The 23,552-nt window shown below is 40.0% G+C and overlaps 1 protein-coding gene across 2 annotated transcripts in view; it reads right to left on the reverse strand.

Moving 5' to 3' along the window:
* LOC149146061 (uncharacterized) overlaps positions 1-23,552 on the reverse strand; it is a 72,867-nt gene that overhangs the window by 42,493 nt on the left and 6,822 nt on the right. Inside the window, exon 2 of one of the 2 annotated variants that reach the window (XM_089449595.1) lies at positions 10,168-11,126. In XM_089449595.1, coding sequence (XP_089305721.1) covers positions 10,168-11,126 — 959 coding nt within the window. Of the gene's footprint in view, positions 1-10,167; positions 11,134-23,552 lie in introns of both variants that reach the window. The other variant, XM_089449596.1, reaches the window with a different exon arrangement.

A 23,552-nucleotide genomic window follows, 5' to 3' on the forward strand; every position in this document is an offset into this window, starting at 1 on the left:
CAGTTTACTTTAATGTTGATATGATTGCTAATCTGAAAAAGATATTAAGCAAACTGTGAAAATTGAAATAAATTGTTCTAGCATAGAACATACCTTAAATTAACATAACTCCTAACCTCTCTGACCATCAAAAATGTCCCTTGGCCCCTCTACTTCGCATGTTAGGTAAACTTGACAAGGGAATAGAGTCAAAGTTGACCGGGTTACAGTAGTGGTTTTGGGCCCATGGTTTTTTGGTTGCCCATGGTAATTTTCCCGTGGAATTCATGTGATGGAGCCTTTAAAAGGCTTGGAGGACACCATTGTAATGGTGCCAAGGAGGTGAGCGATGAAGGCTCACTACGTCGAGCTTGGTTAGGGTTTTGACCAAGGGATTTAATGGAGTATTGTTAGGTTGGGTTTTTGCTCATAGTTGGGATTTTCCCAAGGTAAATACTATGCATTGTGTTTTTGTTTTACATCTTTGAATTTTGTTGTTGGTTAATTTAGTTTTTCCTCTCCGTAAATTTTTATATCTCTGTAAAATTTCTACATTTGGTACCAGAGCTAGATGTTGGCTTCAGAGGGACGCTTCTGTTGCCAAGGGTTTATTTTTTCCTGGTAAAAAATGGAAACAATTGAGCCTGTGTGTCTGACCTTGCGTGTAATGGTGGCAGGTTTATGAATGCTCAAGAATGAAATTTGAGACCATGTGGGACAATGGATCAATGGCACACCTGATGTGGCCCATGGGTCAAGCAATTCACAAAAGTGCAAGACTTGGTGGATGCAATGTAAGACAACTTGGGTGCGGCAACATTCGTGGTGAGTTGGCTCCCTGGTCACGACTTGATACGCGTGGAAATGCAAACTACCATGATGGGTTCATGTTGTAAGCAAGGCATCAACCCTAGAGGCGAACTAAGCACAAGGTATTTGCTGCTCTACAGGCATTGACAACATTGATCAAGTTTCTCGAGGTCAATCGCATGGCAATGACAACACCCAAAAGCGATGCAAGTGGGACTGCAGTTGACCATGGGTCAATGTTGGCAAGCGGCAATCTCGAAGGCACTAGTATTGCTCAACTAGATGATTGGTATCGCGTTATTACCAGCATGCAAGACAGTGGCAACAACCTTGGAAGCTTCGAGCAAGGGCAGAGAAATGCAATGGAGATGGAGAACATGTCGGAGGTTCAGAGGTGGCCGTAGCCGACAGGGTCTATGGTGAGGTCACTGATGAGCTGCATCGATAAGCTGCAGAGATACAAGCAGCATATTTTAACACAAGATGTGCAACAAAGTTTTTTTCCGATGGTGTGGTAGAGGCCAAGCGAATCTGGAAGTGCTCAAAGCACTGAGCCATATGTTTTAATAATTACACCCTAACAAGAAGCTATGGACGTTGTGTGTGCTTAAGAAAGGTTTACTGGTAACTGAACCCTGAGTGGTGCAGATCATGGTAATGAAGAGATGTGACTAGCATGGTTTTCAGCTCTTGGTGATAAGGAGGGTGTTATTTTGGGTCCACATGTTGAATAACATCATATGGAAGGCAGACGTACGATCTATGATACAAGACTTTGTTGTACATGTCATGTATGGAATACAAGCGGCAGCCAGCAAGTTCTTGCTCTAAGCAACAAGGATTTATTCGATGCTTCGAACGTTGGCAAATAGCGAGATCGAGATAAAGGCATTGTTACAAAAATGTGTGGAATTGGTAGCTGAGACATCGTAAAGGTTTTCATTTACCATGGTGCAAGGACGTTGTATTTTTCGACGTTCAAGGAGCAAGCTTTTGCCCGGAGGCAACAAGAATGTGGTATTTGGTGCCATATCATGGATCTATTTTGGAGATCTTTGTGTGTGCTACAGAGATCGTTGTTAGCGATGCACAAACCTCACTTGTATCCAGAGAATTGTGATAAATTTGGTTCATGTTTATGAGCCATGAAGCATGGCTAAGAAGCAGGAGAGAAGAGTATGTCACTCGGACTGTATATATTATTATGTTGGAGTCAAAATTATTGTATGTAAATGGGCATACTGTTGTAACACCTGTTAAGGCATGCGTACTCTTGGGAAATTGCCAGTAAATTCTGGTGTTAAACCTAGGTGATAGGGGGGAATGTTGGATTAACAAATACCTCAAGTATAAACTTAGAGGAAGGTAGGAACAAACAAAGTTCGTTCTTCAAGTTAAATACTCCAAAAGACTTGGAATATGTAGATCTCCATTGAGGATACAAGAATATATATAAAATGTATGAATAAGAATGATGTTACAAATGAGAGTGAGGGCTCTGCTTATATACTAGGCAGGTGCCTCTTCATGGAAAGTCATGTCCCATTTAGACATGCCTCTTCAACACTAATTACTAATTAACTAATCATTATTACAATTATCATCATTATTTATATTTAATATATTTTATTCATAACATTGCCTTCCTCTTCAAAAAGCTTTGTCCTCAAAGCTTGCTGATGAAAAGGCTTGATCTCTTTTTCTGTTTCGAATGTCTTCTCGTCTCAGAACTGTCATCTTCGTTGATACAAGTTGATATGATCCTCTAAGTGATAAGCAAAATTGTCGGACTGAAAATGGATCTAGCCATCCTACATTAATCTTTTGTGGAATATTCTGATCACTGGAAATTTGTAACAAACTGTCATCATAGGACTGGATTGAGCTTACTTCAATATTCTTCGAAACATTAGTTTGTTGATTCTATTCTAAATACGTAGCTTGATTGAGTTGTCTACTCTCGTGATTCGGATGTCGATAAGGAATTCTAGTGATTTGATTTTCCCTTATCTTGTTTGTGTCGTTTTCTTGATTTATTTGAAGTACCTGATTTCCTTTAGCTATGGAAGTTGAATGGTTAATTTTTGGATCTTCACTTGAACCTTTTGTTGCTAGAACTGCAACTTTTGAATACATCTTTACTTCAGCTAGTTTGTCCTCTTCTTGAGTTGTGATATTGATTGGATCGGTATTTGTTGTTTTTTCGTCAACTTGAATTTCTACATTTGATGCTTCCTTCTCGATAAGTTGTTGTACCTTGTTTTCTAATGACTTCTTGTCCTTCTTAAGCTTCTTAATTTGCGTCAATAATTTTTCACTATGGTCTTTAAGCCGAGAAACTTCTTCATTTTTGTCAGTGGTGATCTTGTCAATTTCTCTTTGCATGTTTTGTAGTACTTTTTTACCTTATTGAAGAATTATTTTTGAAATATCTTGTATGTTTTGTGGTGTTGCTGAATTTGGTTTCAATGTAGCATCCTGGACTGTTATTTTCTTCTTCCTAAACGAAAATGTTAAAAGCTTATTTTTCGTATTTAAGATAAAGGATCCTAGAGTTTCCATCCAGGGTGAACCCAAAATAACGTCACCTTTATTGCTCCATAGGGTTTGAACTGAGAATTGTGATATAAATGTATAATCCTCAATGTTTAACTGTAAATTGGTTATGTCATATTTTTTGTTGCAAAAACAGTCTAATTTTTCGATTATATTTGACTCTGAAATCACTATGTTTTTGTTGCTCTAATACCAAATGGAACGAACAAAGTTCGTTCTTCAAGTTAAATACTCCAAAAGACTTGGAATATGTAATCTCCATTGAGGATACAAGAATATATATAAAATGTATGAATAAGAATGATGTTACAAATGAGAGTGAGGGGCCTGCTTATATACTAGGCAGGTGCCTCTTCATGGAAAGTCATGTCCCATTTAGACATGCCTCTTCAAGACTAATTACTAACTATATAATCATTATTATAATTATCATCATTATTTATATTTTATTCATAACAAAGGTTAAGGGCTAGAGTCAGCGGAGCTAACTCACTTGGAATGTTTGGTTGGATTTAGTCAAGGAAACCCCAAGTCAAGGTTTAAGGGGGAATGTTAGGTAAACTTGACTAGGGAATAGAGTCAAAGTTGAGCGGATTACAATAGTGGTTTTGGGCCCATGGTTTTTTGGTTGCCCATGGTAATTTGCCCGTAGAATTCATGTGATGGAACCTTTTAAAGGCTAGGAGGACTTCATTGTAATGGTGCCAAATAGTTGAGCAGTGAAGACTCACTGGGTCGAGCTTGGCTAGGGTTTTGGCCAAGGGATCTAATGAAATATTGTTAGGTTGGGTTTTTCCCCGTAGTTGGGGTTTTCCCAGGGTAAATATTGTGCATCGTGTTTATGTTTACATGTTTGAGTTTTGTTGCTAGTTAATTTAGTTTTTCCTCTCAGTAATTCTTTATGTCTCTCCTATAAAATTTCTACATAGCAGATCCGCTATGCTAGCCTATCAACTCCTATAGCGAGCAATTCTCTTCTTTGGTTGGCGTCATTTGTGTAATGCCATACTCGTTCTCTGCATCCAAATTTTCTCTAGTCACACTCATTCTCGGTGTTTCCTTAGCTTCCCACATGTCCATTTCCTCTACTCACTGTTAGTGGCATTTCTTTGCCCCTACTTTTTGTTGTTATGAACAAGGGTTTATGTGGTGTGCCCATTTCTTTTCGTTTCTCTTCCTTTGTGACCTAGTTGATGGGATTCTGAGTTAGGGTTCTCCAGGCTCGAAGAATGCCAACCTCAACGCAATGGTCAGCCTCTCTATTTCTCCCAATCTATTTTTTCTTCCTCATGAGGTCAAGTAAGAGAGTCATTTATTTGAAATCAAACTTGCATCTGTTTTTTTGGTTTACCCCTGGTCTTTCTCGATTAGCTTTGCTCTTAATATTCATCTCTTGCTTCATGTATATTAGTTGTCTCTAGTGTATTCATATCTTGATATTTCCTTCATTCTACAATAATACTCTCCTCAGAGGGATTGGCATCAACATAGACATCCATCATAGATAAAATTTTGTTGTTCCAGTGAATTTTATTTCAAATTCTAGCATCCCAATGTTCTACAAATTCCAATTCAAGGGAAATCCTCTGAAATCAAATCAAAGGCTATTGAAACTTTAAAATGTTCCACTAAAATTGGCGAGAGTCGCCCACTAACCATCAGACCATTTGAACTCGCAACTTATATCGAAACAGGCCCGTATACAATCACCAAACTAGCAAGGAGCAGCCACTAACCATTAGATTGAAGTCAAATCCTCTTTTTGGATACATTATGAAATAATGCTCAAAGGAAATGTGAAAGGATTTTACAGAGATCATGCTCAAATCATGGCTTGATGCTAAAAATTACTAGTGAAGATGCATTCGCTCATCTCCATCATAGGCATGGTGTTGACGGGCAAGGAGAGCTACAGATAATGGTCCAGAAAGATCAAGCACACCCACACTTTTAATGACTTGTGGAATGGCATTTGTGAAGAAGAAGTTGCCACTAGAAAAGGAGCGAGGACAAAGTACCTACGAAGCCTACATCAGATAAGGAGCTAGACATATGGAAGAATAAAGACAATAAAGCATGTGCCCCTGCATCAGTAAGGGGAGAGGTGAGCCCATAACATTGTTTCCATTACAAATTCTTATGGTGCTTTAAAGAAGTTGAAAGATTTGTATGACTCACACTCAAAATTGGAGCTTGTACAAATAATGGTCAAACTCTTCAACCTTGAATTGAAAGATGACTTTCCCTTGGCACCAGTTTTTGAGATCAGAGCCATCATGCTTGACATAGACACCACTGTAGTGAAGATAGACATTCCTCTCATAGCTTACATCATGTCCCTTTACCCTATATCATAGTTGCAGGAATCGCCCCCCCCCCCCGCGGATCCTAAGCCGGAATCGCGTCCCATACGGAAGCGTTCCGGAACCTCCAGGCGAAGCGCGATTCCGGTTTTCATGAAGCGAGATTCCGGTTTTTTAAAACGATTCCTGGAAATTGGGTTGCGTTGCCCCGGATCCGCACTTCGGAGGGCGCTTCGGGCATCCGGAAGCGCACGCTTCCCGAGCGCTTCGGAGCGCTTCCGGAAATTTCCGCGCGGGCAGCCAATGAAACTTAAATTTTTTTTAATTTCTTTTAAAAGTTAACTTAACTTAGCATGAGGGGGTGGGTTAGGGTGAGTTTAGGGTGAGTTTAGGTGAGGAATGAAAAGCATAAAGCTCCCATTCATTCCTCATTTTCTCACTTTGAGTTTATGAGAGTTGGAGAAGAGAAGAGAGGAGAGGAGAAGAGAAGAGAGGAAAGGAGAGGAGAAGAGAGGAGAGCTTGGAGGAGTGAAGAAGGAGGAGCTAGGAGAAGGAGGAGGAGCTTGGAGCAAGAGCTTGGAGGACTTCATCTACAAGAGCTAAAGAGGTAAGTTCAAACCCCAAACTCCCTTGTTTTTTTGAAAAAAAAATTTGTATTTTTCTCCTCCCTCTCCTACTCTTTCCCATTGTTTCTACTTGCTCCTTTATTTACAGGTTGTCCACCACCTATATCCATATTCCAAGATGGTGTTCTTTTGGCTTCTATGTATCATTCCACTCTTGGTTTTAATGATGGCAAGGGTGAGGAATAGAGGGGAAGAGGAAGGGGATGAACTTGGTCCTAATAGTAGTGACCCAATGTATGATGAGGAGGAAGGGTTTGAAGAGGAAGGGGATGAACTTGAAGGGGACACTGAAGCACAAGATGGGAAAGGTACATCAACACCCTTGTGGAACTATGTGACCAAACTTGATGGGGGAAAGGGTGGTGGATCTTACAAATTTGTGTGCCCTCATGGTTGTCATGGAGGAAAACCATATACGGGTTCATATACCCGTCTGAGGAGGCATCTTTGTGGGGTGCTGGACAGTGATGAAAAAAAGGGTTCTGTGGGGGTACAAATTTGCCCAAACATTTCAACTGAAGAAAGAAGAAAATACATCCAAATAGAGATGGCTGCACAACAAAAAAACAAGAAACAAAAAACTCATTCTGAATCAAGTGCAACCTCTAAATTTGGTAGTTGCCCATCTCCTCATGGTACTTCTGCAACCTCTGGAGGTAGAAGAACAATAGGGGATTTCCTTAATGTTGCTGGGAGGGATGATGTGGATGGAAAGATAGTCCGTTTTCTTTGTGCTTGCGGTGTACCATTCAATGTGCTTCGCTCTCCCTATTGGCATGACATGGTAAAGGCCATCAATGAAGCCCCAAAAGGATACAAGGCCCCCAACTATGAGAAAGCTAGAACAGTGTTATTAGAAAGAGAAAAAGCTAAGGTTCAAAGAGCTTTGACACGTTTTACACATGAGTGGGTGGATTCTGGGGTATCCATTGTATCAGATGGGTGGACAAATATTAGAAACCAACATTTGATAAATGTTCTTGGTGTTTCTTCTAGTGGTGCAGTATTTATTGCATGTCATGACTCCTCCTCCATCAATGCAACTGCACAAAACATTGCAGATCTCCTATTGAAATCAATCAAAGATGTTGGTCCGAATAATGTGGTTCAAGTGATCACAGATAATGCAGCAAATTGTAAGGCAGCAGGAAAAATTATTGAGCGTACTCATCCACACATCTTTTGGTCTGGGTGCCTGGTTCACACATTGAACCTTTTGATGCATGATATTGTGAAACACAAAGATTGTGGGTGGATTGCTGAGGTTTACAGGAAAAGGAAGCAGCTCATTAAATTCATCACAGGGCATACAAGGGTAAACTACTTCTATGGCACTTACTCCAAGTTGCAATTGCTTAAAATTGCAAAGACAAGATTTGCTAGTTATTACCTCACCTTTAGGCGGCTAGTGAGGGTGAGACAAGTTTTAACTAATCTGGTGTGTGCTGATTCATGGGATGAAATTAACACTGACTCAGATGGTGCTAATGCAGTCAAGGACACTGTTCTTGACAGTTACTTTTGGTCACAGGTTAAATATGTTTTGCAATTCACCAAACCAATTTATTACATGATCAAGTTTGCAGATTCAGATCGACCAGTAATTGGGGAGGTGTATGAGCAAATGGATAGCATGTTGGGGCAGATTAAAGACATTGTTGAGCCTAGAGATACCACCTTGTACAATTATATTCGTGTAGAGGTGCAAAACCGATGGGAAATGTTGACAGTTGCTCACTTGCTAGATAAATCATAATATGCTCTATGTTTTATGTTTTATAATATGCTTAAATGTTTTATGTTTTATAATATGCTTAAAAATTTGATGTATGTTTGTAATAGCTAGAATATAGATGATTGTTGTACATACTAGTAACTACAATGGAATCATGGATGCCATATCTATCTTGATTTATGCAAAAATATGCATGTTTTCATGTCTTCTACAATTAATTTGGTATTTGGGATGTTTGTTTTGAGTATAAATGCAAAAAAATATAAAAAAATATATATATATAGCAGACGCTTCCGCGGATGCTTCGCTTCCTAGATTTTTGGAAAATGACGCTTCTGCGCTCCCGCTTCCGCTTCCGCGCTTCCGCTTCGCTCCCGCTTCGTGCAACATTGCCCTATATACTCTCAGTATCTTGAATCTCTGCAACCTAGTGACCAATTGAAGTACATTACATTTGACTCTTTGGTGGAGAAAGCTGCAGAATGAGAGGAAGCTTTTGGGAAGAGGAAGACAGCAGCTCAACCCCCTGAAGAAACAGTGTGACTTGCTCAGAGAGGGAAGAATCAGCTACACGATTCCTCTAGAGGAAGTGACAGTCAGAAAGAAAATGGAAGAAAGAGAGACAACATGGATGGACATTATGCATCAACATGCAAAATCCCCTACGAGAAGATCAAAAACAAACAAAACCAGAAAGAAGACAAAGAGAACACCAGATCCAGCAAAAGGTAAAATGCCTGAATCTGCTCATTATATTGTTGCCCATTGCAATATTGGAGTAAATGGAGATTTGCTTCACACTTCATTTGCTTGTTGGAAGTATGCATGGCTTCTTGACACAGGTGCAACATGTCACATGACCTTCCAAAGAGACTTCTTTGAAGACTTCAATGACAATGTAGATAGAATAGTGTATTTTGCAGATAAATCAAGTCTCAAAACCTCAGGTCTTGTCACCGTCAAGCTTAAACCGCCTGATCACTGATTTTCTTTGTATGATGTGCTCTATCTTCCAGAGCCACAAAGAAATATGCTGTCCCTCCTGCACATTCGCCAGCAAGACCACTCTATTCATATCTTTGATGGTAAAGTAGAAATAAGGAAGGCATCTGATAACATAATCGTTATGACTCAAGTGGAGGATGAAACATTATTGGCCCTGAGAGGGACGTATGCTCACACAGATTCCAGAATTCTGCATACATCTCTCATTATGATGAAGGTACAGTGCCATCTAGTCTTCTATTGCATGCTAGGGTTGGACATACTAATTATGATAGCCTTTGTTTACTGAAAAATAATGGTGTTTCCAGTTTGCCTACTATTCCTACGAAACCGAAGCAAAGTGATGCTTATATCCTTGGAATGCATAGCTAACAACCATTTCATGATTCCACTTCCAGAGCATGTAGAAAACTTGGACTGATACATTCTGATTTGTGTGGCCCTATGTCTGCTCCATCTGCTAATGGCAATAAATATATGATGACTTTTACTGATGATTACACCAGAATGTCTCGGGTGTACTTGCTGAAGAGCAAATCTCAAACTTTTGAAACTTTCAGAAATTTTCATGTATGGATTCAAAATGAAGCACAATCGCGTACTGGCTCTCTTCATACTGATAATGAAAGAGAATATACTTCTAATGAATTTGAAGACTATCTTCACCAATAAATGTGTCTAGATTCTAGTTCTCTGACTTTTTTAACCCAAAAAGGAGCACCAAATGTCTGGTACTCAGTCATACTAAAATTTCAAGCTGTACATTCCATAGCTAGTGAACTGTCAGTACCCCTGTTGTTGTTCATAGTACTGCAACTGAACTTAGAACTTTAACTAGGGGTTGCTGTCAGACAAAAAAATGTTTTCTGAAACGTCGACCCTTGCACGAAAACCCATGTAACAAGAATAATGTTTTGAACTTGATGCTAACAAAATTAACAGAAGCAATAATGGAGGATGTAAGTATATATGTGCAGAATAATGAATGCAAAGAAAAATAACTTCAATAGATCACGACCGGAGGCAAATTAAGGAGAACAAACAATCTATGTGCTTGAGAGATTATGAAAAGAAAGCTGAAAACTCAACAATCAAGCAGAGTATATACCATGACTGTCTAAAAGTAGTGACATAAAAAGGAATAAGAACACACCCATTGAACAAGTCAACTTCAGTTAAGGTAGTATTTGCAGTTGTTGCCTCGCCTACCCTCAACTTCTGTGATGCCGGATTTGACTGGAAAAGAGTATCAAACTCCAATATTCCGTTCCCACCAGCTCTATGACTCTCAACATTTCCTGCAGTTGACTTATTGTTCTGAAAATTAGCATCTTGCTGCAAAGTTGAAACAGAGAAAGAATCTTGATAAGCTTCCAGCCAGCCTGCCTGGAAATCAGTGTTTTCCTCAGGAATTTTTGAGCTCCCTCTGTATTCTTCCTTTGTCATAAAGCTTGACCAAGGATCATCTTGAAGCCAGCTGTCTTGCATGTGCATGGTGTTTTTTGCACCACTCTTCTGGTCTCCAGACAAACCTTCACCATTGGCTGTAGATTGGCTGAGTATAGCCTGGACTGATCCCTTGTTTTCCTCTGTTAAATGAAAGGTATAATCGGCAGAAGGTGCTGCAGGTGTGTCTGAACTCTCCAATCCAAGTATATTGACTTCTGGTTTGGCACTTTGAAAATCAGCTTCCCAAGAAAAAAAGGGATCGTCATCCACTACACCCGTTTGCATGTTCTGTCTGCTTGGTTGTTGTGTAGCAAAAAAATCCATGTGACTGTAATTTTCACTTGCCGGTGGAACAAGTTCCGCAGATGCATGTTGCCCCACATCTTGTACCTTTCCTACTGTTGTATCTTGGTTATCTGAACCTTTCTGCGACTTTGATTTACCAAAGAAATCTTCTAAGTCAACTCCCAACCTATATGGAGGATTTGCATTTGCCATTTGTGCCTTACTTGTGTGTTGATTGAATCCTCTTAAATTATCCTCCGGCCATTTCAATTCCAAACTTGATATATCACAAGCAATAAGTCCATCCTTTTGTTCTGTCTTTTCAGCCCACACACTTGTCGCTTCAGCATATGGTATAGGCTTTCCAGTTGGGACATCCTGCCAACTTCACGAAATTATTTTGATTGGAATATATGCTTAGCAAACTGTTAGCCTGTTCAAAGAAGGCAGGTGTACCTGAGGTGTAGCCCACCATTTCATGATTATTAATCCCTCCAACTATTTTCATTGTTTCATCATCATGACTACCCCATCGTAGCAAAGATAACAAAAACTGCTCCTTGGAATTGGTGCTATTGAGTGCAACACCGAATGCCAAACACAATGCAACAAAACCGGAACAGAGGCTATTGAGTGGAACATTGAATGCCAAACACAATGCAACATTTTTTAAACACAGCCCCATCAGTTGGGCTCCACTACATTGTCTGTATTGTTACAATAAAGACAAAAACAGTTCAACAGATTTAAGCATGCTCCAAACACTTATCAACATTGACTGGAGGGGCTGAGATGTGATTCATCAAAACACACATGCATTTGACACACGGTATTCTCTCTAAAATGTTTTTTTCACTAGGAAATGTGGACTTTCAGTGTTTTTCAATCCCAATACAAGTGGACACATCTGCAGCATGACTTAGAAGAAGCCCACATTCACAATTAGCTTATATACTATACAATTTTGAAAAATCAGAAACAAATTTTTGACTACATCTTGATGCTTTAGGTTTTGCAAAGTTCAATTACAAAGGAGAGACATTGACAATACTTATATTACAACAGAGCTTCTTTAAAGTTTGAACACACTCAAACAGAACAACAGACATGGGGGAACACTTGATTAAAGTCTAAAATCATCAGCTGTAAAAGGCAGCAGTGTTACTTGAAATTATGTCACAGAAACTTATATTTATCAACTTACATCTCTAGTTATTAAATATTTTAAGCAAAAAACCTCTCTTCATATGTTCTTACATCCACTTATGCTCAAGATAGAAATCTGACTATTTTATAGCCAGACGTAATACAATCTTGCCATTGGAGAATCCCATCATCATTTTAAGCAAAGACATCTCCTACAGTTATTTCACTCGGTTGTACCAAATGCTTTCTTGACTATTCCTAAAATTTGAAACCATATCTAGCAATAAACCTGAATAAAATTGGAGATTCATTCTCCAATAGATGAAGTCTAATGATCCATACTGATCCATGTAAAATATTACTTCCGAATTGTTAGTCTTTATGGTTCCTAGATCTGGGGACCGAGCTGCTCGTAGACAAACTGAACCAAGCTGGAGAGAGTACAATGTTATTCTCTCTAAAATGTTTCCCTCACTAGGAAATGTGGACTTTCAGTGTTTTTCAATCCCAATACAAGTGGATCCATCTGTGGCATGCCTTAGAAAAAGCCCACATTTACAATTAGCTTATATACTATACAATTTTAGAAAGTCGAAAACAAAGTTTTGACGACATCTTGATGCTTTGGGCTTTGGAAACTTAAATTACAAGGAAAGACGTTGACAATAGTTACATATCACAACAGAAATTTTTTAAAGTTTGCACACTCAAACAGAACAACGGACATGGGGGAACACTTGATTGAAATCGAAAGTCATCAGCTGTAAAAGGCAGTAGTGTTACTTGAAATGATGTCTAGGATAATTTAGGTTATTTATGTCTAGACTAGCTTCTGAACAATATACTAAATATTTTAAACAAAAAACCTATCTTCAAATGTTTCTTATATCCACTTACGCTCATGATAGAAATCTGAACTATTTTGTAGCCAAATTACTAGTTCTATTGGAGAATCCCATCATCATTTTCAGTAAAGACATCTCCTACAGTTATTTCACTTGGTTGTACCAAATGCTTTATTGACTACTTTGAACCCTCATTAGCTATAAACCTGAATATAAATGTAGACTCATTCTCCAATAGATGAAGTCTAATGATCCATACTGATCCACATAAAATATTACTTCCAAACTATTACTCTTTATGGCTTCATGATCTGGGGACTGAGCTGCTCGTAGACAAACTGAACTAGGTTGGAGAGAGTGCACGTTATTCTCTCTAAAATGTTTTATTGACTATTCCTAAAATATGAACCCTCATCTAGCTATTAGCATGAATATAATTGAAGATTCATTCTCCAGTAGATGAAGTCTAATGATCCATACTGATCCATGCAAAATATTACTTCCAAATTATTACTCTTTATGGCTCCAAGAGCTGGGGACCAAGCTGCTTGTAGACAAACTGAATTAGGCTAGAGAAAGTACAGACCTTGCTTCTCAGGTGCATCATCAGATGTAGTGGACAGTTACACAGCCCATCATCCAAGCAGAGTTCGACATCCACCCTTTCTGCCTTGAGGTCATTTTCTGTGTGGTATCTTTCCTTCTTAGAGTCAAATCTCTCAGAGACTCAGCAACCGGAATAGAGAGGAATCCCTATCTTGCACTTTGCTCCTCAGAGAACTTCACTTCAAATCCTCCCTCGAGGTGGGCACAAGGTTGGTTCTCAAGGAATCTTGGCTTCTCCAATCAATTACTCTCTCCCCAAAGCACCTCCCCCCATTCGGATTCTGTCATGATGTGCTAAGCCATCTCTTGTTGACTAGAGAACCAAGCCATCAAAGAGGACATCTACAGATTGTACACTTTGGTCGCCTGGACCTCACCTTCAACGAACCTAGGCTCGAAGATGTCCTACCTAGAGCACTTTTTGGAGCTGAAGGATGGCATCATCGTCCACCCCCATATACACACAAGCATTGGATGAGGTCACTCAAGATCCCTTTAGGACAATGTTGGGTCAACTCCCATCGACTCTAAATAGAGACAGACCGCCATATATCATGATCTAATAGGATTTGCCAAGTGTGCCACCATCAAGAGCCAAGGACAAAGATGCACCTTATTTTTCGATATCCCCTACGCTATGAGCTCAAAAGATGCTATCATTGCCCTTACAGGGAATCAAAGGTCTCTCTACTTTCTTTTGATATTGGAAACAAAGATGCTTAGCTCTCTTCATCAAGGAGAACTTTTGCCATAGATCTCAACTCTTGCACACCATGCCCCGCCCTAGAACGACTAGACTAGTCACCTCATACTTTCCCTGTTGATCCATCAAATCAAAGCAACAAATGACAGGCAAAATTCCAAAGTGCACCAAATAGTAGAACGGTGAGACCCTGTGTTTCTCCTCGGCCTCTTCCTATGGGAGGCCACCTGATATTACCGAGATCAACTCAGCAGTATCAATTTGTACATCAAGACACATTCTCAGAGTGCTAAAGCGATCAACTCCAGACGAACTCAAAGAAGAGTACCTCTAGCCCATCAAATTACCTCCCAGTCCTAGAGGAGTAGCCAAAGATCCATTTGGAGTTTCCTTCTTTTGATCTTAGATGTAAGGAGTATCCATTGCTCATATGTCCCCCTTGAATCATATGGAACCCCAAATGGTTCTAGAGGACTCTAACAGCGAGCCAGTGACTTATTCACCCCCTTCGCCCTCAGCCATCAAACTCACGAGACCTTGACATCATTGGCCTCATTATTTAATCGTCGTTTGAGTCTCTCTCGACAAGTTCTCAAGTTGACAAAACTCACTTAGTACTTTGTAATACCATAGCTTGCAACAGTTTTATACATTTATACATATGTTCTAATGAAAGCTTCTTTCTTTATATTGTTTCCAACATTTCTAGGAGTTGCGCTTTGTTAAAATTGGGTAGCGTCGGGAGGTACTCTCACATGCCCTTGGTGTTAGGCTTATGAGAGAGAAACGCTCATAAAGTGTGATTTTATGAGTGTATGGGCTTTGCACCCAAGTTGTGGGCTTTGTACCCAAAGTGATGGGACTTTGTGCCTAGCGAGAGCATTTGACGCTCTAATTTAATGTTGAGTTTGATGTTGGGGGTTTCTTGAAGGACAAAGGGACTTCCAAAGGGACCTTTGGTCAAGTATAAATTAAGAGGCCAATGAAGAGGTGCAGGGAAACTCACATGGAAAAGAAATGATGGATTCTTCTTGAATGAGCTCTGAAATTTACTAAGGAAACCACAGACCTAAGCTAGGGCAACAAGGTGTTTTGGGACATCTTTTATATGGTGCATAAGGGCTTTAGTTTTGTTGTTTGCAGATGAGAGGGCAAAGGAAGAGCTAGAAGCAACCTAGCCATTGGCCAAAAGGGAGAAGGTAGTGCCCTCATGAAGGGCAGTCAGACTAAAAGAGGAGGCCTAACCCTAGTTTAAGGGTTTGTTGGTCAAGCTGCTACCTCAGCAAGCAAGTCGGGGGTGAATAAGGCTAGTGCAGGTCAAGTTGAACCCTAAGGAGCAGGTCATAAGGAAAATAAAAGTAGTCGAGAGAGAGCTAAGGTCTAAGGAGCAGGTCGTAGACTTGTCCAAGTTGGTCGAAGATGAGTATAGGAGGTCACACCCTGTTTGAGGTTGTCGGAAGGGTTCAACAAGGAGGTTGCAATCTTGTTTGAGGGTAGCTATATGGTACAGCAATAGGGCACAGTCTAGTTAGGACCGACAAGGTGTAGAAAAAGCTATAGCTAGATTATTTAGTGTACAGGGGACATCCCAAGAGGGCTACCAAGTCACTAGGAGCAGTCCAAGGTGTCTAAGAGGTTGATTGTTGAAGTTGCTAAAGGAACAGACATTGTTAAATGTTGGAGAAGTATTTTATATAGAGCTATACAGTTGTAAATATTTTATTATACCTTGGTCTTTACAAAGGATTGCAAAAGGGTTAATATCCCTAGTACGGGAGCCTTATGGATTTTCTTATTATTGGACTTGTTGTCGCACAAAGTGTCTAGGCATCGCAACAACGCTCAGAGTAAAGGTTTTCACTCTAATCTTTACTCACTCCGTTTAGACTCTCTCCTAGACAAGTGAAGGGGGGTAGTCCCTAAGGTGAATGGATGAAGATAGCCTGTGAAACACGGGCTCTAGGAGACTTAAGGATGGACAACCTAACAAGTGTAAACGAGTCCTGGTTAACTGAGATGGATAGATCTAATAAAATAAGACACAACCACAAGATAAAGATGATTTTAAACCAATGCCTTATGTTCAATTAACCAAAGCCTAAATAAAAGCAAGTTATACAAAGCAATTTATAATGTGGCAAAGCGACGATCATGAACAATTAAATGTAAAATGCTCAAAACTTTAGCATGCATGATAATCTAGCAAAATTTATCTTTCTCCAACAGTCAATATGATTTTTTTAAACATTTATCACACCTGACAATAGAAAATTCACTACCATGAAAGGACGCCAAGGAACTTTAGTTTAACAATTTAATCATTCCTTAGGGAATTAATTGAATGTGGTAAATGGAAAAAAAATTAATGTGACAAAAGTAAAACAAATCAAAGGGTTAATAAAATAAATTTTTAATGGGCCATAGGCCACATTAAAAATTTTAATGTGAAAGCGCAAGTCCTTTAATTTATTTCTCTAGTAATGCTAAAGTCACCAAATAATTTTTTCATTTTTTAAGTTTTTAATGTTTTTAAATGTTTTTTAAAAGTTTTTTAAACGTTTTTCAAATCAAAATGAAAAAATGAAAAAATATAAATAAATAATCGAAAAACAATAATCAAAACCAAAAAATCGAATTTTACACTAAAATGAATTGAACCAAAGTTTCATTAAAAATGGAATCGGAACTTTTTATTTTATTTTAAAAAGGAAGAACTAACTAAAACCCTAAAAGTGAAAGACAAAACAAAAAATAAAAAGAAATCGAAGTGTTTTGTTTGTTGTTTATGCAGGTTTTGACGGCATAAAGACTTCGACGGAGGGGTAATGGAGGGTTTGCAGCTCGATGGAATATTCAGGGGGAAGGAGAGTTTGAGATGGATGCTTGGAGGCAGGCTGAGAAGGATGCTTGGACGTAGGCCGAGAGGGATACTTGGGAGAAGTTGCAGTGAAAATCAATGGAAGAGGCAAGAAAGTTAGCAGACGGGTGAGCTGTGGATATGAGGGAGCTGTGAGGAAACGCAGAAAACAAAGGGAGAAAGGGTTGCAAGCAGGGATCTGAGATGCTTAAAGAAAAAAAGAAAAAAAGCAAAAACGCAGGCAGGGTTAGCAAGGATTTCGAGTAGCAGAGAGAGGAAAGGAGGTTGCAGTTTAGATAAGGCAGCAACAGAGGAGAGAAACGGAAAATCCCAGGCAATGATGGAGAGAATCCACTAGTTTTTTGCAGCAGGGGTATAGCAGCAGATTGGGGATAGAGGATTTCCCTAAACAAAAATTGAAATTTTCTGCAACAAAAAAAAGTAAAAAAATCCCAGGCAGCAGATAGAAGAAAAATGGTAGCCAAAGAACCCAAGAAAAATTTCCAAAAATTTTGATTAAAATGTTAAAAATTCAAACCCTTGGGACTGCAAAATGATATTGAGGCCAGATCTTACATTCTAGGGCCTAGATCTAGCTTCAAATTAAGCTTCTCTTTCAAATCTGCAACTTGTACCTGAAAACAAAAACACCCAAAACCCAGATATACAAAAACAAAAACCTAGAAACCCAAGTCAGAAAACTAAGAAAAATACAGATCTATGCACAATAATGGTAGATCTATCAGATCTAAAGAGTATGAGTCAAACTCCGCTCCCAGATTTGATAATCTAAGGCTCTCAACAGCAAGATCTATCAATTTTCCACACCAAAAAAAAAATGAGGTGCTAACTCAAAACCCTTCATGTATCACCAATAAAATCTTATGATAAGCCCGGAGCTAATTTAGCTAAGGCTCTTCAGAAAACACGGATCAGGAGTTGGTTGGTCCAACTGAAAACTTTCCCTAACGCTCGAGGATCTAAAAATCAAGAATTTCCTACAAAACTCAATCTAGCCATCAAAATAGAACAAGAAAATAACAATAAAATTCAGACAAATAGAAATACCTGCTATTACATTCAAAATTTAAATTATCATTTAAACCTCAGCGACTGAACAAGATACCTATACTCAAATCACTCTTCAGAAGCTATCATCAATGGCTTTAGAAAAAAATTATGCATGAAAACAACACATCTTACAGTATTCCCATGAAGAGTAAACACCAACAAAATTTAACCCCAAAGTCTTTCTTTATTATCCAGAAAACAAAAAAACAAAAAAAACTCATGCAAGAGCTTTTTGCTTAGGACACGACTCAGAGATCGGATGGATCGACTGACAAATGACTTCCTATTTAAAGATAAATCCTCCAACAGCTAGTTCAAGTGATCCTCGTCAAAACAATCTCGATCGTTGATGAAGATTAAAATTTCTTTTAATCTCATCCGTCAAAATATTTAATTCTTGAGGAAATTCCAATGTTTCAATTAAATGCATTTTAATTAACTCAAAAATTTAATTTCCCCAAAATTTTGACTTTGACTTAACCCCAGGGATCAAAAGTTTAAAATTTATCAAAATAATTAATTTACCTTAGTCCCTGGACCTCTTAAAATTTAATTTTTTTAAGACTGACAAATTTTTCCTTTGGAGAATTTAAATATACTTAGAACCGACAAATTTTGCCTTTGGAGAATTTAAATATACCTAGGACCTAGAATAAATTAAATTTATGGCTTAAGATTTTAATTAATTTTTGACCAGAAAATTTAATTAATTACCTATGAGGGGATAAATTATTTTTCCAACCCTAAAGACACTTTACATCATGATTTTCATACTTTTTACATCACAAGGGGGAAAACCCATTTGTAATAGACCCTCACAGTCTGCCCATTTCTGCGACACAAATATAATCCAGCAAACCAAGCAATTTGCAATAAAATAACCTAATCAAATAGTTAAGATTATTCCCAAATCACTTTTACATAGACTCGATCTAGAACACTAGGACTTGCCTAAGATCCCAGCGACAAAATCCATTCTAGCTTTGGGGTAAGACTGAAGGAAAAATCTGTTGACCATCCAAAAATGTATCAGTGAGACAAAAAACCCCCCAGAATGTAGATCGTCACCAGAAAAGTAGGTTTACTTAGGCCATCACATACATGACACAGATCTGCTGAGACTATTTACATCATATACATGCAAAATGGGTTTACATTATAACATCTTGGAAATCAGGCTAATGATGATAGTTGAACAGCACAGACACATCGATCAGGCACTATCCCTTTTGCAAAAAAAGGGGGTGTACTGTTATGGGTCGTTGACACGTAGTGGTCAACAAGACTTGTAAGAAAATGAGTTTGGAAAATTAAATATTGTGCTTGATCTAATTGTTGATGTGATTTTCGTTGTGCAAAAGTTTTAAAAGGTTAGGCATTTCAGTGTGTTGTGTTTTCTAGCTAAAACATCGACCAGATCTAGTGTGCATGGAATTCTAACGTGGAATTAGAGCTACTTTAAAGAGCAGTTGGGTCCGAATTGTGCACAAGTGACAGCGCTAAAAGGGAGTTGAGTTGCCATGTTGTTGAAGGAGGGACAATTGGTATCTTGGATTTCTAGGTAAGAATCCAACAAAGAAAATGGTTTCTGGCTTGTGGCTTGAGGACCTGTTGGAAGGGATATCCAACTACAGTTCATGATATAGCTGTTGATGTGATTTTCGTTGTGCAAAAGTTTTAAAAGGTTAGGCATTTCAGTGTGTTGTGTTCTCTAGCTAAAACATAGACCAGATCTGGTGTGCATGGAATTCTAACGTGGAATTAGAGCTACTTTGAAGAGAAATTGGGTCTGAATTGTGCACAAGTGACAGCTCTAAAAGGGAGTTGAGTTTCCATGTTGTTGAAGGAGGGACAATTGGTATCTTGGATTTCTAGGTAAGAATCCAACAAAGAAAATGCTTTTTGACTTGAAGCTTGAGGACCAGTTGGAAGGGATATCCAACTACAGTTCTGTTGTAGCGGCTACAACATCCTCCAAAATTTTGCCTTAGCTTCGTTTTGGAGCATCCCTACTAACCATCCTTAACAGCATGTCTTGCACAGCCCCGGTACTTTTACTTTCAGTTGAGTTTCTTTCGCTTATCAACTTGTGTTCGCTAACTTGTTCGCCTTTCACCCATAAGCTGACCTCTCGTGATTGGTCTTAAACTGGTTCTTGTGCTGACTTGGAGAATTGCGCAGAACTCGAGGGCAACCAGCCTTGCTCTCCGGAATTGCGCAGTGCATCATGGTAGCGAGCTACTCTCTAGAATTTCGCAGAGCAGGATGCCTTCCCCAAGAAAATTGCGCAGAGCAGCCCATCACTAGGTTTGCTCTCAAAATTTGTGCAGTTCTGACTGGCAACCTTGGTTTCAGTCCAGAAATTGCGCAGAGCTTGAGGGGCAGCTAGAGCCACTCAGCCTAGAAACTGCGCAGAAGTCATCCCAAGGCTTGTTGTCCGTTGCATGTGCTCACAAGTTGACGGGTTCCCTCCAAGACTCTGTAATCTTGCCTTTATGCATGGCAGCTTTTTCCCAGAAAAGCAAAAGGAAAAAGAAAAAAGCATCCCTAGATTTTAGAGATCTATTAATAGCCATTGGGGGTTACATGCAAAAGTCGTTTTAGAAACCTCCCGCCAAGCATCGCTTTTTCCTAGAATTGTGGCATGCGCGTCATAAACCTCGATCTTGTCAAAACTATTTATTCGACACCTCAGAGCTCATTCTTCACTTCGATCTTGGAGCTCTGACATCCCAACGTATCTAGGAACCTTCGGCACACTTATTGCAGCTTTTTCCGTGTAAGTCCGCTTTTCATGTCTTTTGTTGCTTTTCTGTCGCATTTTGTATTTTGGTTTGTGTGAGTGTTGTTTGCTTGGTTTCATTGAACACTTGTTGTCGTTTTAATGCATGTTAGCTTGTAGGAGCATTGTTTTGAGTTTTCCATTGCATTTCCTTGTTGTCGCATGCATGGCACTGTTTCTGCACTGACAGTCACCATTGCGGCGACTCGCTTCACACACTTCATTGTTTTCCCATCTTACTCAATCCTGCACTTACTGATTGCATGCATGGTCATTCAATCATGTCTGCCACCCAGCTTTGCACATGCATTCAGTCCCTACTGTTTTCAGTTGCCCGTCGATAAGTCTACGCTACCTTGGCCCGGACCGTGCCTTGCTCAGCTTGCACTGCGCATTTCTGGGGTGGAAGGCCTTGCCTTGCTCCTAGGAATTGCGCAGAGCTTGCCTCACACTGGCCTCCCAAGATGTGCTCTACGCAATTCTGAGAGACAGTGCCTCAGTTGGCCCCCGGGATTGGCAGTGCAATTTCCCGAGTAGCAGTCATGCTGACTGAAATTACGCATTGCGCAGTTCCAGTCCTCAGCAAGCCAAGTTGGACTGTGCTATGCGCAGTTTCAATAGTCAGTCAACTCACTGGCAGTCTGGATTATGCTCTGCACAATACTGGTAGTCAATCTCCCAACCTCTCCCAGAAAAAATTACACATATTTCCCAGTCAGTCACCCATGTGTGTTGCATGTCAGTCCTCAAATTTCTTTTGGTTTTCAACTAACAGTTTGCTTGCCATGAGTGTTGCTATGTCTCCAGGTATCACAGGTGTTCATCAGTCTCTCAGCAATACAGGTACAATGGCTTCCAAGAGAGCAGGGTCAAAGGACACCATTGAGAGCGCAACTAAAGATGTGGTCAAGCAAGTGTCTATGAGCTTGCCCATCTATGAAGATACTAAGTTGTTCATAGACAAGGAGATTAAGATCACATGGCAGGATATCAATAACATGTTTTCAGGCACCTTTGAGGAGAATCTGGCGAACCGTAGAGTCTATGTCAACATACACAAGTCTTGCTTGTACTGAGTTGCATGCAGGTATCTCGCATTTCCATGCGCAAACATGATCCACTGGATTGTCTCGCATACTGATCCAGAGACAATGGTGTTGAGCAGTGTCAATGGAACAGAACTTGCTACCTTTAGGGAAGCAAACTTTCAGGAGATGTATCACTTGCCGCAATTGGTGAACAAAATGGATGCACTCTTCATCCCAGCAGTAATGCAAACTCAAGAGACATCTTGAAGAGATGGGTGAGAGAGCCGTCTAAGTTCAGGACGACACCCAACCAAGTATACAAGACAAAGACACTGCGAAAGGCTTATCAGTTCTTGGTCATCTTCGCATGCCGCTTATACAGCCAAGAGAGTACAGAGACCTTCCCGCAGAGTTGGGTCATTGTTTTGGATCAGCTGGCGAATGAAGGAAGACCTTTCAATTGGTACGGCATGTTGGCTCTCCAGCTAAAAGGGCAAGTAACAAAAGCCTAGCATCTGCCCAAGGGTCAACAAGCACAGCTATTCATGTCCTCTTACATGCTTGATGCAATCTGTGCCCGCCAACAGTTCCCTGGCTTGGGTTGGGCATGGACACCTTCAGAAACCTCTGTGCACATCTATTGCAGGTTGTTCTCCAAGTGCAGCTTTTGTGGAGTTATACTACAGCTATCAGACCACTTCGTCACCCCGGTGTACAGGATGATCTTTGAGCGGGGTCCGCCTTGCATGTCACAAGTAGCGATGGAGGCATTGGTTAACATAGCAGATTGGTATGCCTCACCCCTTAACACCTTCATCCAGATGTACAGCGCATAGAAGGCTCTGCATGTGTTACCGAAATTTGCCATGGACAAGTTGGTTATGCAAGAGGTTGCATACCACATCACGACATGGTTGTCAACGAGACTGCAAAGGAAGAAGAAGGCACCTTGGACAACTCTTCCTTTGTGGATTGGGTTGTATGAGATCCAGAGTCTCAAGCATGCTAAGGCCGAGACGGAAGAATTCAAGAGATTCACCTTTGGCACCAAAAGTTTCAATCCATATGACCCGCATCACTTGGTGGAGGACCACTGTGCGAGAGTGTATCATCCTTGGATCCATGGGGCATGTCATTGGCCTGAAGAAGACCCGTGGACATACTGCTACAACTCCTCAAGGCTCAATGAACCAGTCAGAGTGGTTGTAGAGTGGTTAGCAGTGCAGAAGGCAGTAGCATCTCAGAGAGCAGCAACATCAACAGCAACAGAGGGCAGCAGACCTACGCATGACAAAGGCAAGAGAAAGGTTACCAACAGCGCAGAGGTGGAGCAAAGCTGCAAGTTCAAGGCAGATCCACTTGTAATGAGAGCAGCTTTGGAGATTGAAGCAAAGAAGCGACAGTGCAACAGAAGGATTGCGCAAAGATAGAGGGAGAAGCAGAAACTAGAGGAGGCAGAGAAGAAGTTGCAGGAGGTGAAGCAACAACTAAGGGAAGAATAAGAGTTGCGCAGAAGGGAGAAGGAAGCGCAGCAGGAACAAGAATAGCAGGAAGCGCAGTGTACACACATTGATGAAACTGTGCAAATACAGGTTATTGACTCATCACTGCTAGCAAATAGCAAACAGGATGAACAGTCGCAAGAGCAAGACTTTGCTCAGGAGATTGAACAAATGTTGGAATAGATGGACACGCATGTGGTTCAGCCAAAGCAGGGTCAGGATAAAACTTCATGCCCAAGGACCCAGAGGTCACTCCACCAGCTT

This window comes from Pinus tabuliformis, chromosome X, assembly GCF_031772625.1.
Source record: "Pinus tabuliformis cultivar Carrire ecotype Pingquan chromosome X, CPIR1, whole genome shotgun sequence".
In the NCBI taxonomy this organism is placed as follows: Eukaryota; Viridiplantae; Streptophyta; class Pinopsida; order Pinales; family Pinaceae; genus Pinus; species Pinus tabuliformis.